Source organism: Erpetoichthys calabaricus, chromosome 3, assembly GCF_900747795.2.
Source record: "Erpetoichthys calabaricus chromosome 3, fErpCal1.3, whole genome shotgun sequence".
Lineage (NCBI taxonomy): Eukaryota > Metazoa > Chordata > Cladistia > Polypteriformes > Polypteridae > Erpetoichthys > Erpetoichthys calabaricus.
This window is the reverse complement of record NC_041396.2, coordinates 280,131,406-280,146,307: the sequence shown is the minus strand read 5'-3', so window position 1 is coordinate 280,146,307 and position 14,902 is coordinate 280,131,406. Positions and strand designations below refer to the sequence as shown.

General features: G+C 39.2%; 1 protein-coding gene and 1 long non-coding RNA gene across 4 annotated transcripts in view; one reads left to right on the top strand and one right to left on the bottom strand.

Moving 5' to 3' along the window:
* Positions 1 to 3,082: 3,082 nt before the first annotated feature.
* On the bottom strand, positions 3,083 to 7,057 carry LOC127527219 (uncharacterized). Its single transcript, XR_007934527.1, has 3 exons — positions 6,920 to 7,057; positions 4,064 to 4,427; positions 3,083 to 4,032 (listed from the first exon to the last, which is right to left on the bottom strand). It is a non-coding gene; the product is annotated as an uncharacterized LOC127527219 (long non-coding RNA).
* A 452-nt stretch (positions 7,058 to 7,509) lies between these two features.
* The window catches only part of fxr2 (FMR1 autosomal homolog 2), a 101,883-nt gene continuing 94,490 nt past the window's right edge, over positions 7,510 to 14,902 (top strand). For 2 of the 3 annotated variants that reach the window (XM_028798436.2, XM_028798434.2), the window contains exon 1: positions 7,510 to 8,018. In XM_028798436.2, coding sequence (XP_028654269.1) covers positions 7,968 to 8,018 — 51 coding nt within the window. In that variant the 5' untranslated portion in view covers positions 7,510 to 7,967. The remainder of the gene's footprint in view (positions 8,019 to 14,902) is intronic. The other variant, XM_028798435.2, reaches the window with a different exon arrangement.

Below are 14,902 nucleotides of genomic sequence, written 5' to 3'. Positions count from 1 at the left end.
GGTGTCATGCTAAAAGAAGTGGAAGTTCAGGGTGATGTTTGTAGATGGGTTATGATGGGAGGAACCTCTTCAGAACTGGCTGATGCTAAAAATGATGTTGAACAGGGGTCAGTGCTAGTGCCGCTGCAATTTTTAATACATATAAATGATTTAGATAGGAATATAAGTAACAAGCTGGTTAAGTTTGCAGATGATACCAAGATAAGTGGATTGGCAGATAATTTGGAATCCGTTACATCATTACAGAAGAACTTGGATAGCATACAGGCTTGGGCAGATTGGTGGCAGATGAAATTTAATGTCAGTAAATGTAAAGTATTACACATAGGAAGTAAAAATGTTAGGTTTGGATACACAATGGGCTGTCGGAAAATCGAGAGTACACCTTATGAGAAGGATTTAGGAGTCATAGTGGACTCTAAGCTATCGACTTTCCAACAGTGTTCAGAAGCCATTAAGAAGGCTAACAGAATGTCAGGTTATATAGCACCTTGATGTGTGGAGTACAAGTCCAAGGAGGTTCTGCTCAACCTTTATAACACACTGGTGAGGCCTCATCTGGAGTACTGGGTGCAGTTTTGGTCTCCAGGCTACAAAAAGGACATAGCAGCGCTAGAGAAGGTCCAGAGAAGAGTGACAGGGCTGATTCCAGGGCTACAGCGGTTGAATTACGAGGAAAGATTAAAAGAGCTGAGCCTTTACAGTTTAAGCAAAAGAAGATTAAGAGGTGACATGATTGAAGTGTGTAAAATTATGAAGGGAATTAGTCCAGTGGATCGAGACTGTTATTTTAAAATAAGTTCATCAAGAACATGGGGACACAGTTGTAAACTTGTTAAGGATAAATTTCGCATAAACATTAGAAGTTTTTCTTTACACAAAGAATGATAGAAACTTGGAATAAGCTACCAAGTAGTGTGGTAGACAGTAAGACATTGGGGACTTTCAAAACTCGACTTGATGTTTTTTTGGAAGAAATAAGAGGATAGGACTGGCAAGCTTTGTTGGGCTGAATGGCCTGTTCTCGTCTAGAGTGTTCTAATGTTCTAAAAATGTTAAGTTTGAACACAGAATGGGGGGGTCAGAAAATCAAAAATACACTTTATGAGAAGGATTTAGGAGTCATAGTGGACTCAACACTATCAATTGCCCGACAGTGTTCAGAAGCCATTAAGAAGGCTAACAGAATGTCAGGTTATATAGCACACTGATGTTTAGGGTACTCATTTGGAGTCCTGTGTGCAGTTTTGGTCTACAGGCTACAAAAAGGACATAGCAGCACTAGAAAAGGTCCAGAGAAGAGCAACTCAGCAGACAACTTTCTTGGCTTGAAAAATGGATGTAATCGGTAAGATTTTGTTTTCAAGTCAAACCTTGTGCCACATGGCTTTCATTATTTTTTTTTTGTTCTTTATTTCACCTTATACAATTTCTTGTATAAGGAATTTGTTAGTTTTCGCATACCCCTTGGGGTCAGAGTGCAGGGTCAGCCATTGTACAGCACCCCTGGAGCAATTACAGGTTAAGGGTCTTGCTCAAGGGCCCAGCAGAGTAGGATCTCTTTTGGCAGTGACGGGGATTCGAACCGGCAACCTTCTGGATACCAGCGCAGATCCTTATCCATTATGAAATGCTAGAACAGGCTATATATATATATTTTAATTTATAGATAACTGTTAACTTTAGAACACAATTTTGTGTGGCAAACAATGTATACCATGTTTGTGAAGAAATAACTTTGACTTGAAAAATAGCGAACTTATCCTTTAAACTGACTTTATTCAACATGAGCATGTTTTAAAGGCTATATGTATCTGACTTATACGTATAATGTTACATTAAGAAGTTTATGTAGAAACAATATAAATGGTGTCACACATGTGCGCATGGGAGGCAGCTAAAAGGGCTCAAAAGAAGGTAATTCCTGATCAGACCAGGGGTGGCAGAGTGCATTAATCCTTTCTCTTGTCTCCCCGCAGACCAAATGCGGGAAAAATTCCGCCTGGCTTCCATGAAGATGTCACTTCTGGTTCCACCTTCTAAGAAGCCGCAGCCCAATGACCTCATTTCCTGTTCTGGTCCCAAGATCCCTCCTCTTCCTGCCATCTAACTGTACATTCACCATGTTTACTGACGTGTGCAGTTCTGTTTTGGACTCTTTTCTGTAAAGACCATTTTCTTACCCTTTTTTTGCATGTTGCAGTCAATTCTCAAGTACCAGTATACCACCGATTCTCTAAAGAATCGCAAATCCAAGAATGGCAATCACTTTCTGTTCCCTCCGATCTTTGGAGGGATGAAAAATCATTGAGGATGCGAGCGTCCTGGGAAAGTTTTCATTTAATGAAATAAATATATTTGTACTAACTTTAACCAATTTATTAAAACTAAAATTAAATTTAATTGTTATATCATTTAAGTCCAAAATGTCTTTGAGTTGCTGCACTCATAAATAAAAAAAATATTGGAGTGCAAAGGTTTAAGTGAAGTAAATTGGAAACAAAAAAATCATAAAATGGTAAATTCAAAATAGTTAATCAAAAATTTCCTTATAAACAATATTTTTGGTAAAGATGGTTTCCTGTCCTTGAATCAGCTGTCCCTGGTATGGAGTAGTTAAAACCTTCACTTTAACGTCATACGAACTCTGGCAGTATGGGATCCCGTAAGCACTTGTGCCTCAATAACAGTTTGTCTCATGCTGTTCACGACCAACCGTGTACCGTTGCATAAACCTTGTTTAGTATTAAGGTTTCTTAATAGCATGACTATTGTCTGTACTTTAAGGTTAAGATTGTGTTGTGGTAATCCGGCCGGGTTAAAAGTGTTTAAATATTCTAATGGGAAATTAAGATGCTCACTTTCGTCTTCAGAATCAACACTGTCAGTACTTAGAAAGACGCGGCTTTCTCCAGGAAGCAATACAATCACTTGGTTATTTATCCGGTCAACGTCAATATTCTTTGAACATAATATATCCCGGTGCGTCAAAAGTGGTATCTGGTCCAATGATATTGCTTTACCAAAAACCTCTGTTACCAAGTCGTCACAAATAAAGGCGTGAGGGATTTCAATGGGTTTGACTCTGGGGCACGGAGACGCTGTGCGTGTGCGCTTTCGGCATGGCTTGCTTCTGGCGTCTGGCATCCGTGCATATATACAACCTTCGTTTAGTAATGTGGATACGGGAGGCTGCCCCCAAACCTCTTTGTGTGTCGACGCTTGATTATTTACCACAGTGGATTTCCTATATTTAAATACCTGCACTGCTCATCAAAAAATAATTTCAAATAATACTGTTATTACCCAATTACCTTAGGAAGACAATACTCAATATAATCATGTTATTTGACATGTCACATTAAAATTATCACTTTTTAAGATTTCTAATGTTTTTAAGATTTACCACAACATTCATCTTACCAAAACATTAATACCATTTGAAAAATTAAATGGTTTATTTTAATTAAATGCATGTTATTTGATAGTTGTTAACACTGTCACCTACCCCTAGGGACCGGTGCTGAAATTCACTTGCTGTCTATATGGAGTCTGAACTTTTGGTTCTCCTCATGGACTCATTGCTTTTTCTCTGGATAGTCTGGTTTAAATCTACTGGTTTTGCTAAACTGGCCTGTTGTGGGGGACTTTGCACAGGGATCAGCTGGTATCCTGTCCACCAAGGACTCTGGCCTTGCACACAGTGCTGCTCAGATAGTTGTTGGCCCCCTACAGACTCTAACGTGACTCTCAGGTTTGATGATGACACAACTGTGGTAGGTCTGAGCTCTAACAACAATGAGCAGGCTTACCTGAATGAAATGGAGAGTCTGTCACATGGGAGTCAGAACAACAGTCTACTTGTGAATGTGATCAAAAGACAAAAGACTTGACTGTAGACTTTTGGAGAAAACTGCAGGGGCACTACCACCTCCTCAGTATTAACAGCACTCAGGCAGACAGGGTGCACAGTTCTAGATACTTCAGTGCTCAGATCACAGAGGGCATGACCTGATCCAAGCACATTGACACCTTGGTGAAGAAGGCATGACAACATCTTTACCATCTCAGATGTCTCACGGATTATAGGCAGTCCTCTCAGTTACTAAAGAACTTCAACACAACCACCATAGAAATTATCCTAACAGGAAAATAACACTGCTTGGTTTGGGAGCAGCACACAGCAGGACCACAAGGCTCTGTAGATAGTTGTGCAGTCAGCTGAATACAACAGTGTTGATGTTAATTCTCTAACTTCCAGAACATCTACACCAAGCAATGTTGGACCAGGGCAAAGAAAATTATCATAGACAACAGCCAACTCAACAAAAGCCTCTCCTCTGTGCTTTGGTCAGGTAAACACTACGGCTGTCTATCGTCCACTTCAAGAGACTGAGGAGGATCTTCTGTCCACACTCCATCCGCACCTTGAAGAAAGACAGGATTACATAAAGTTAATTTTCTTACATTAAGTTTAAGTTATGTATTCATGCATTATCTATTACATATTTCTATAATTATAATATAAAGCATACTAATTCAGGTAACACAACAGTTTTTTATTGATATTTATTAAGTCATGTACTATTTATTGTCCTTTTACATTCTACTTAATTCACAGTCTCAGAGCTTAGCAACTAAATATCAAATATTATTTGATTTGAATTAATAATAACACACAAATAAATACATTTCTAAAATAAAAAATAATTAATGCACATAGATAGATAGATAGATAGATAGATAGATAGATAGATAGATAGATAGATAGATAGATAGATAGTACCTATAAAAAGTATTCACCCCTTCGTGAAAAGTGTTCACATTTCATAGTTACACAACATTGAATCACAGTAAATTTAAATTGGTTGAAAGTGACCAACAGAAAAAGATGTTTTAATGTCAAAGTGAAAACAATTCAATTTTATTATCCCAAGGGTGAAATTTAGTTTGTCAGCAGGTTTTATGGACAGACCACGACATAACATTAAAAACACATCAACAAAGAACACAGCCATCAAACATAAACCTAGTGCAATAAATCTAATATAGCATTAAGCAGTTACAGAAAAATGCTAGATCAAACATATTATGCATAAAAATTAGACCAACATTTACACTTGCCTAATGATTGATACAAATGATAGCTGTTTATCCTATGATTTATGTCTGCGCAAGTTTATTAAAGTGGAACTTATTTTGAAGATTAATAGCAGTGGGAAGAAAAAAGAATTTGAACCTGCTGCTTTTTACACTTGGAACCTTGAACCTGTGACCTGATGGCAACCACTCAAATGGAAAATGTAGTGGGCAAGTCCTGTCTGACAGAACGCAATCTCTTTCTGTAGTAATTGCTAACTAAACAGGTCTGTCAGACCTTCTCATTTTGCTTCTCTAGTTTACAATTTAAGTTTTGTTGCTGACATATTCCACACTAGGCCAGCAGAACAAAAGTAAGCACAGCCTTTGTATAAGACTTTCAAAAAATTGACATAATGGTGAGACTCACACTAAAAACATTTGACTTCATTAGGCAGTAGAGGCGCTCTTTTTTACAGATGGCTTCTGTATTTTGAGTACAAGTCAGTTTTGAGTCTATGATTTCCCCCAGAAGTTTCTAAGTTTCAACAACAGAAAAGACTCATCACACCAGTTAACAAAATCATCCACCACTGAACCATGACTGGTTTCATTCTCACTCAGTAGGTTTATAATCATTGAGTCATCAAAACGTTTTTAAGATGAACCCTTTTTCAGATTTACTGTGACAAACAGATTTGAAAGAACATACTCTTGGATTGGGACCATGTGTTTGAGGACAGCATGTCAGATTGAACTTTATTTTAACTTTAACTTTATTTTTATTTTAAGATTTAACAGATTTAACCATTTAACTTTCATTCATTGAGTTCTGCTTGTTAAAGAGTTGATCAATTACCCTACTAAATTTAAGTCCAACTAAAATCTTTTATAAGCCTCTATCCAAGCAAGTTGGGTTGGATGTTGTTTATAACCTGATGAGAAGTATCGATGCATACCAAATGGCCATACAACAGATGAAGCAAAGTGACCACCTATTAGGCTGGAAGGCAAACTGAAATTGATCAAATAATTAATAAACCCTCAGTTTTATCTGTCAGCTACTTCTTTGTAAGTTTTTCTAATGATTTCATAACCAGTGATATCAGAGCCACTGGGCTGAAGTCATTTAAGGTTTTAGTTACTGGAATTATCCTAGTCGGTGTCCATTGCTTTGAAAGCTTCTGCTGTTCTAATGACAATGTAAAAATAAAGTAAAATAAATTGAGCTGAGCTGCTCTGCATAGAATTACAAGAGCCTTCAACTAAGACGGGTTGGTCCGGGACTTTTGTTTTTAATTTTCTAAAATGTTCTTTACATCCTTTGGAACAAAAATTCCCTCGCCTTTATCCAAAACCATCTGCATCTGACTGAACACTTGCTCCGTGAAATTAAACTGTTCAGATCTCAAGTAGATTTTAACATAAACCCATTAGCTAAATCAGAGCTGGGGTTAAAACCATGTTTCTTATTTTTGACTGAAGATGGCCAGCTAAGACTTTGTAGTTGTGGGCAGCATGGTGTAGTGGTTAGAACTCAGCGGCACGTGCTTGTTGGGTCAATTCCTGCCACAGGACCAATTTTTGAACCTTGGAAATCCACTTAATCTCTATGTGCAGATTAAATTTTGGATTGAAACAATAGATAAATATCCACATCTTGTACACCGTTTTGCCATAATTCGTTAACAGGATTGCTCTTTTAAAAATGTACTACAAATATTTTATCATTATGCCGTATGTGAAACTATACATTTAATTAATCTAATAGTTCCTCATATTCACACATAAAACAAAGATTTAAAATGTGGTTGAAGATATTCACATATCTACGTATTACCTTACTTAACCATAAGCCGCTAAAAACTATTAAATTGTGCGATTACTTTAAACATTATTATAAAATACATTTCCATGAATTATGCTGTCCTGTAAAACATACTTCAACACCTTCTTTCCTCGTTCTTTATTCTCAATGTGTTTAGGAAAAAATGTGGCGAAATCCGCTTGATTGACGAGCAGAGTAACCAACAGCTTTATAGTTAATTGTAAATGACGAAACATAACCCTTCCCAATGGGGCAGGATTAAACGGCAGACGCCGATTGTTTCACAAAAACCACCCAATACATTCGTCGTAGGGGTGAGCGAGACCAAAGATCTTTGGCTTCAATTGGACATGAAGAGTGCCTTTCAGCTTTAAAGGCTGGCAAATGGCGCAATTCAGGTGCAGGGGTGTGGTGGGTGGGGTCGAGTGTGCTCCTCTGGCAAAGGACAGAGATCACGGTTTGATGGCCAGGGACAGCCGCCAATTAAATTTAAGATTAAAAGTGAATGGCAGCCAATTTGACCAAAAGAAAGGGCGCAAGTTGCGGATATGGGGCGGGACTTAGCTCCGCCTAGATTCGACGAGGAGGAGGTCTCGTGAGAAGTGGGGAGTCCCCGGTAGAGTCACTTAATGTCTCACTCTCGTGGCGTGCTTCTCGGAGGAGAGGCGGTGCTGTAACGGCATTAAACAGCAGCGGTGCAGCTTGGCGGCTGGGGGTGGGGGGAAAGCGAGTGCGGTGGAGACCCTTCTACTTCAATAGCATTGTAACGTAAAACGGGGATAAATACGCGGTCCAGGGTTCACCGCCTGGAAGTGCACGCTGGAACCTCTTGTTACAGGAACGGCTTGTCAAGTGGCGTATTCATGAATCTCATTTGAAGGCATCGCGGCCGGATTCAGTCTCCCTGTCTGGAACCCCGTTCCTCTTCGACTGCGGCATTCATTGAGTTGCGACCCTGGAAGTCAACAGGAGACCGAGGAGCAGCAGCGAGAGCAGCGGCGCTGGTCGAAGAGTCAAGCTGGGGGTTCCCCCGGACGGAGTCGTAGCGGCTGCCGATAGCATGGACGGTCTGGCCGTAGAAGTCCGCGGCTCCAATGGAGCCTTCTATAGGGTAAGTCAGGGAAGGCGGGACCGGGATATTGATGGAAGGAAGAGGAGGGCTGGGTATCTTATGGTATAAGTATGTAGGGGGGTTGGGGCGCATTTTCAGAAATTCACAAAAGGGGGCTAAGTTGTAATATCTGTGGGTCCGGTTGGTCTCGCTTCAGCCCATCACATCCACCCTTCCTTCCTCCTGAGGTAGCAGAAGTGCGGGGACGCGATGGGACCATAGAGGCTACTCTACTGCTTTACGCTGTGATACATTTTTAATGTATTTTAAAAAGTAGCCTAGATGGTCGAAATAGACGCCGGAGAATTGGAGGCCTTTTGCATCGCGTCCACCAAGCGATTGCTGTTTTGACGGTATACACGCGGGGGAGACGATTGTGCCTGGTGGAGTCCATCAAAGGCTCGCCTCGACCATATTCGCCTTCCAGGCCTCACATGAGTGAGGAATGCACCTAAGGCATCTTATCAGTTACACCACGGGGTCAGGACCCCCATATGATTGCCCTGCTTTTGAGGTCGACCGCACCATGCGGTTTTCAGGCTTACTTCAGTTGACGCTTCCGTAGAAGAGTAACTGAGGCCTTTAGTTGTCTTATTCTTTTATGGCTGGCTTTGACTCCTATATTTTTAAATTACGTTTTACTCTTAAACTGCAAGTCTTTCTCCTCCAGATTAAGAGAAACTCTACCGAGTAGATCTAGTGATTTATTTAAACAAAAAAGGGGGCATAGTTAATTTATCATATTCCATACCCAATATTAAGATCCCCCTTTCAGACAATATGCTGGTTGGTGGGTAAGGGTTGCACCACCCAGTAAATCAATGCCATAAATCTGTGTATTTTGGGGTTTTCCTTTTTTCATTTTATTTTTTACCAGCACAGGTGTAATGTCAGCAGTGTTTTTAGGAGTCTGAGACTAAAATTAGAAAAAAAAGCAATTACCTTACCTAGCACAAGTGCCCAGAAATTGGAGACTGATAAAGCGTTTGAAGACTACTTGGTTGAAAATAAACCCACTTTTTTCCTTTAGAGAGTTCTAGGGAACTAAGATATATACCAGCATTCTCCGATTCAAGACCAGGTACAACCCTTGATGTTTTGTAGGACAGCTTGATGCACCCTTTAAAGTGTTTGTTCAGAGAGGTTTTGCCCTACGTTCTGCTCGAGGCATAGTAAGTTAACTGCTAGCCAAAGCCAAATTATCTGTGGGTAAAAAGTTGTTTCTGTGTCTGAAAAAAATCCTTTCTGGTGTCCTCTTGTAGTGAGAAGTCAAGCAAAATGACACTTTCTACTGGCTTACTGGAAAGATTACAATATGCAAGCTATCAAGGCAACTCTGGCCCCTTCTTCAGGCAATACCTTGAGTTGCCTTGAACCCTTACATATTGTAATGTCTTTAAGTCAATAAAAGGTGTCATTTTGATTGACTTCTCACTACATCCATAATGGCTAATATGGTACAACACCCAAGTACTGGTGTCCTCTTGCAGAGTTCAGGGTGCCCTCTGATAACTTAGGAACACTTGTACGGTGTGAGCCCACTCCCCTCCTTAAGGGGACATGCTTCTTCAGTAGATTCATGACTGTTTACTCTTAATTGAGCACACACTCTCCTGTGCATACGTGTGTATACTTGCAGTTGCTCATATCAGGTTGATGTAGAGTATTAAAGTGAACCGCGATGGGACAGGATACTGGACTGTCTATATCAATTTTGGCTGTAGTAGGATGAAGTAGACAGGTTTCTGACCTAGTAGATTTGTATGTCTTCAAAGTATTTGTATCTGGTGCAATTGCCATGCTTAGGGAGATCGTCTTATTTTTTTTTTCCTTTTTTTCCCTCCCAAAGTAGTAGTGGTCTTTATGGTATTTGGGTTCTGTGATTGTTTCATAAATTTGTTTGAATTGAAGATGGGTCTGATGACACATCATGTAGATGTAAGTATGGCAGGTTGTTAGGGGTATTGGGATTGCCAGTTTCTATTAAAAATTAGGCAGTGGGTGGCAGGGCTTCATTCTCTCATTATAACATTAGAGTATCCTTAACAAACGTCAACCTTTACTCTTTAGTTTTGAATGGTCCATTACCTGTTAATTTTGTTTTTTCTATTTTCTTATTGAAGAATGGTGTCTGGTTTGCACCATTGGTGGAGTTTCCTTCTTTTGGAACTCCACTAGTCTTTAGCCCCTTGGGAGAAGTGGGGCCTTTACTTGAAGAAAACTAGATTGGATTGTTTAAACTGTACACATTTACCAATTTAGAAGCAGCGGGCTGTGGCAAGCAGCTATCAAAGTCAGATGTCATAATAAACCATATGAATGGAGCTCAACCTGTGTGAATGCTGATGTGATGTCTGATGTAATTTTAGGAGGATTATGTTGACAAAAGCATTTTGGAGGCAGTGCAATCTGCACATGTACCTTTTGAGTTTTCTTCTGGGCCTGAAATATTTCCTGGGACTCAACCACAATTGTTAGGATTGTCCAGTTGTCACTTGTGTTACAGCCACCATGCATTCTGTTTAGGGCTTGAAATTTTGGGGAATCCTCTTTTTAAATTTAACACACAAGGAGATTTCAGACTCTAGGGTGAAAGTATTATAGCACTTTGAGCTTAATATTTTATTCTTTCTAATGTTTGCAGTAGTTTTATAGAACAGTCGATAGTTATCAGCCAGTCATTCAGTTAACTTATTTCTGATATCTTAACATGAAATAATTCATTAATTGTGCATGTAGAGAGTTCAGTTCATGTTTTTGCCAAAAACACTGACTTGAAGAGGAAATGTTACAAAAATCTAGAGAATGTAAAATATACTGTTAGACTATAATATTCTGGAACTTTAAGACAGTTGAGCATTCAACATAAGGCTATATGTATGAATGCTGTTAATTTAAGAAATTTGACATTTAAACACACATTTTTAGCTTAGGTGGCACAGTAGTGCAGATTGATTAGTACAGCCACTTTACTGATTCACTTTACTGATTGATTTCTCAATATAGCCACAAATTGGCAGCTGTTGGTTAGCCAAATTTAAAAAAACACAACAAAAAAAAACATCTGAATACACATTTATTGAACAATTCAAGTCAATTACATGAATTTCTGTATTACATGTGTGAAATAGCCTTAAATTTTAACAAAGTTCAACTGAGTACTTATAAAGCACAGTTTAAACAAAGGGCACTACAATCCCCAGGTTCTTGACTCCTGCTGCACACTTGTGCATCTCTGCTGAACAGCCGATTGCCATTTTCCACAGCTGTGCATTCCGGTCAAGAGCAGTAGCAACAGGAAGGTGACATCCTATGCATACGACCTTAACAAAACATAAACAATAAAAAATAAATCGATTCCTAACTAACACATATGGTATAATATAAACTGCAAACTTGGTAAACTTGCTCACTTGTGCATACATCTGTTAAATTTATGTAGGTGTTTTTCTGATGTCTAGCAGCAATATGAAACTCCAGTGGTTGTGTGATCTAAACCTGTCTGTTGCCTTTTTGTGTTGAGCATGATGTGGAGCTTCACTAATGGTAGACTTAAGTATAACACAGATGCCACTCAAACTTTTTATGTACTTGGCAATACTGAACCTAAATATTTCCATGCTGATTAAAACCCTGGGTGCAATTTTTTGACACAGGATGTAAATTAAACATAAATTGGTAATGCTTACAATTTGTAGGATTCAGACTGTTTTATAGTGTTGCTGGTGCAGCTTGTCTAATCTTGTGTTCCTTTGTACCTTTTTTAGATCTCTTAACTCTTTTAGGGCTATTTGTTTTTGTTTCTTTTCTCTCAGGGCTGAATATTTTTCCAAAAACTAACATTTTTTTAAAAAAGAACACAAAGCAATTGTATAACATATCAAATCAACAAGAAATATTTACTTTTGACAAATGTTACTGTCTTGCATGTTGTATGAGCCTGCATACTATATGATTTCACATACATATCACATACATTTTACACAGCAAAGTCTGATCTCGCTCAAAGCAGCCAATTTCAGTCATTGTCACATTGCACTGCTTACAATATGTGTTGCTTTGGTGCCTACTTTTCAATTGTCTGTTGCTGCACTTTCTCACATATATTGTTAGTGTGTGCTGTAGAGAGACAAGTCACCCGTTTGCCATTGTGCCATGCCACTGCCACCAAGTTTTCTGCCCGCATGAAAACAGTATTGTCCCCTCTTTTCATCTTCAGCCTGTCTGGCTTCAACTGTGAAGCCATGTGTCTCCTGTTCACCCTCACTGTGCCACAAGCTCCAATTCCTCTGCTCTGTAGCTCCATGAACAATTCTGGGCATGTATAAAAATTGTCCAAATGTACACAACATGACCCAAATGTTCATAGCCCTGAAGCAGCTCCAGCACAACCTGACTTGTCAAGGGACAGTTCTCTCTTTTGAAAGAAATACTTTCCTGTATATGTAATTACTTTCAGGCAGAAACCAGTGTTTGCTTCTGCCAGTACAAAATCCTTTATGCCATACTTTGTGGGCTTGTCTGGCATATATTTGCAGAAAAAAGGTGTCCCTTTTATTTTATCATAGATTCATGCACAGACAAATCACAGCCAGGTTGAAGAAATTGTTTCTGTGTTGGTTCCACAATGTCAAGCAGGGGCTGAACTTTATGCATGGCGTTATAGCCTGGCTCACCCCATGGGATTTGCTTCTGTTTATTAACAGAAATAAATAAAAGTTTGTGGCGTCACGTACCTATCATCACGCTGCATAACCTGTCCAAAGCCACCAGAGGCCAAAGCACGTTTGGACCAATGCTCCCTGAAGTTATATCACCAGTTCTGTCCCATCTCTATTTGTAATGCCACAGCGTGCTTCATCTCGTCTTTTGTTGTGGGTTTCCACTTTGAAAAACGAGAATGCAATGCAAGCGCAGCCCATGATTCAAAAAATTTCTCTGCCTTACCTGTTTGTCCCGTCTGACGGTAGCTGAAAAGCAGCATCAGGAGAGAGCAGCCTGAAGTAGTTCAGCAGCTGGTGATCTGTCATGTCCAACAGCAAGCCATGCCGTCTTGTGAAGTCCGGTAGCCAGTTCGGCTCTGATGGATTAATGTCTGTGTATTCCTCCCACGCGAACCTTGCCGTAGATGCATCAGCTGTGCGAATGCGCTCAGCTGACAGCGGATCAGCTGGCGCGGCATCGGCTGGTGTCCGATCAGCTGATGCCGGCTTCTCACTCTCTTGCTCAATCTCCTGATCACTGTCAATAAAATCCGATTCGGAAAAATCTGAGTCCGACTCCGCGATAATGTGCAAAACATTGTCTGCCGAGTGTTTTCTTTTCTGCACTCACTTCGCTCCCTTGTGACATGTCAATGCCATCATGCTCATATGTTAAGTCGCTAATATTAATTACCTAACACCTAAAATCTTTTACAAGTTAAAACACTAAACAAACGTCGATATTTTTATGTTTGTAGCACTGCACTGAGATGTTACAGGACTCTCAAAGGTTACAAAATGAGTTAGTGGTGCAGATTGAGCTAGTAGGCTTACTTTACAGTACACCTTGTCATCCTCCAGGCCAATGATTTCCTATCTAAGCTCTGGGTGGTCTCTGTAGCTGCACTTTTCATTCCAACCTCTAATTGATCTCTTGGTTTAACTGTTTTTTTCTTTCACTTATTCTGCATTTAGAATAGAACAGCAGTGCAAGAAAAATATAGATATTAACACTTCTTGTCATTTCTTATTGGTTCACCTTTTTCTGTGGAGTTTGCTTACTTATTTCTATTTTAACAATGTCAACTAGTATGCTTGCCACAACAATCTCTTCAGTATTACAATGCCTGCAGTCAAGTTTCACTCAACAACATTAGAAATACGGCCATAAAAGACATGTCAGAATGCAGCTCAGGAAATGATTTGGCAGTGTGTGTCAGATTGAAACTCGTTTAACAGAAGGAATACAATACAAAGTGAACCCACAAGAAATATTGAAAAAACAAATGAAAAGAAACACTACTATGGTGCCATCTTACATGTGTTTGACCAGTGTAACCAGTGTTTGGTTTGTTAGGTGTTACAGTACGAACCTACAGTATTGCATTGTGCAGGATGAAGTTCTGTTTATCTGTTACTTATGCACTCTCGGGCATATTGGTTATGAATCAAAAATAATTATTGAATGTGTTTAATTGCCTTGTGATGCTGTAAGCTTCATGGGACCCCCGCCTCCATCCTGCTCTGAAAAAATAAGTCCATTTTGAATCTGCACAAATTTTATTCACATAAACTTTTTTGCATACTCATTATCATGCTCCAACCCAAGAAAAGTTTTATAAGGGATAACCCTAGTGTGGAGTTTTTCAGTTGTGGTGTCAAGTCCGCACTGAGGTTTTGGATTTTGGAGCATTTCGGATTAGAGATACTTGAGTGTTAAGTTTTTTGTTTTTTTTTTTCCCCTCTTATTTACACAAACTCTATTTAAAGTTGATATTTTAACGACACACTTTAAAATTTTATTTGTCAGAAAATTCATTTATTAGATTTTTGAGATTTGTATTAGTTTATGGAAGAGACAGAAGGTTGTTAATGGCACTTACTCAACAACAATATGTAACGGGACAAGTCCCTTTCGAATTTCACATGCATTAAATTTCTAAGTCTTTCCCTCTTTTGCAGGTTTGTCACAACTTTAAGGCTGTCTTTGAAGTCAGTGTTCAGTTGAAGATTTTTTCGAGAGTTCTTGTAAAACAACCTTTATTTTGTGTACAAGCTGCCTTTAAAAAGTGGTCAGACTTTCCTATGATGAATGTCTATGCATTAATCAATAAGTAGATATTACACTAGACTGACCTTAAATTCAGCAGTTATTCATAACTTAAGTTTGCATCCTATGCA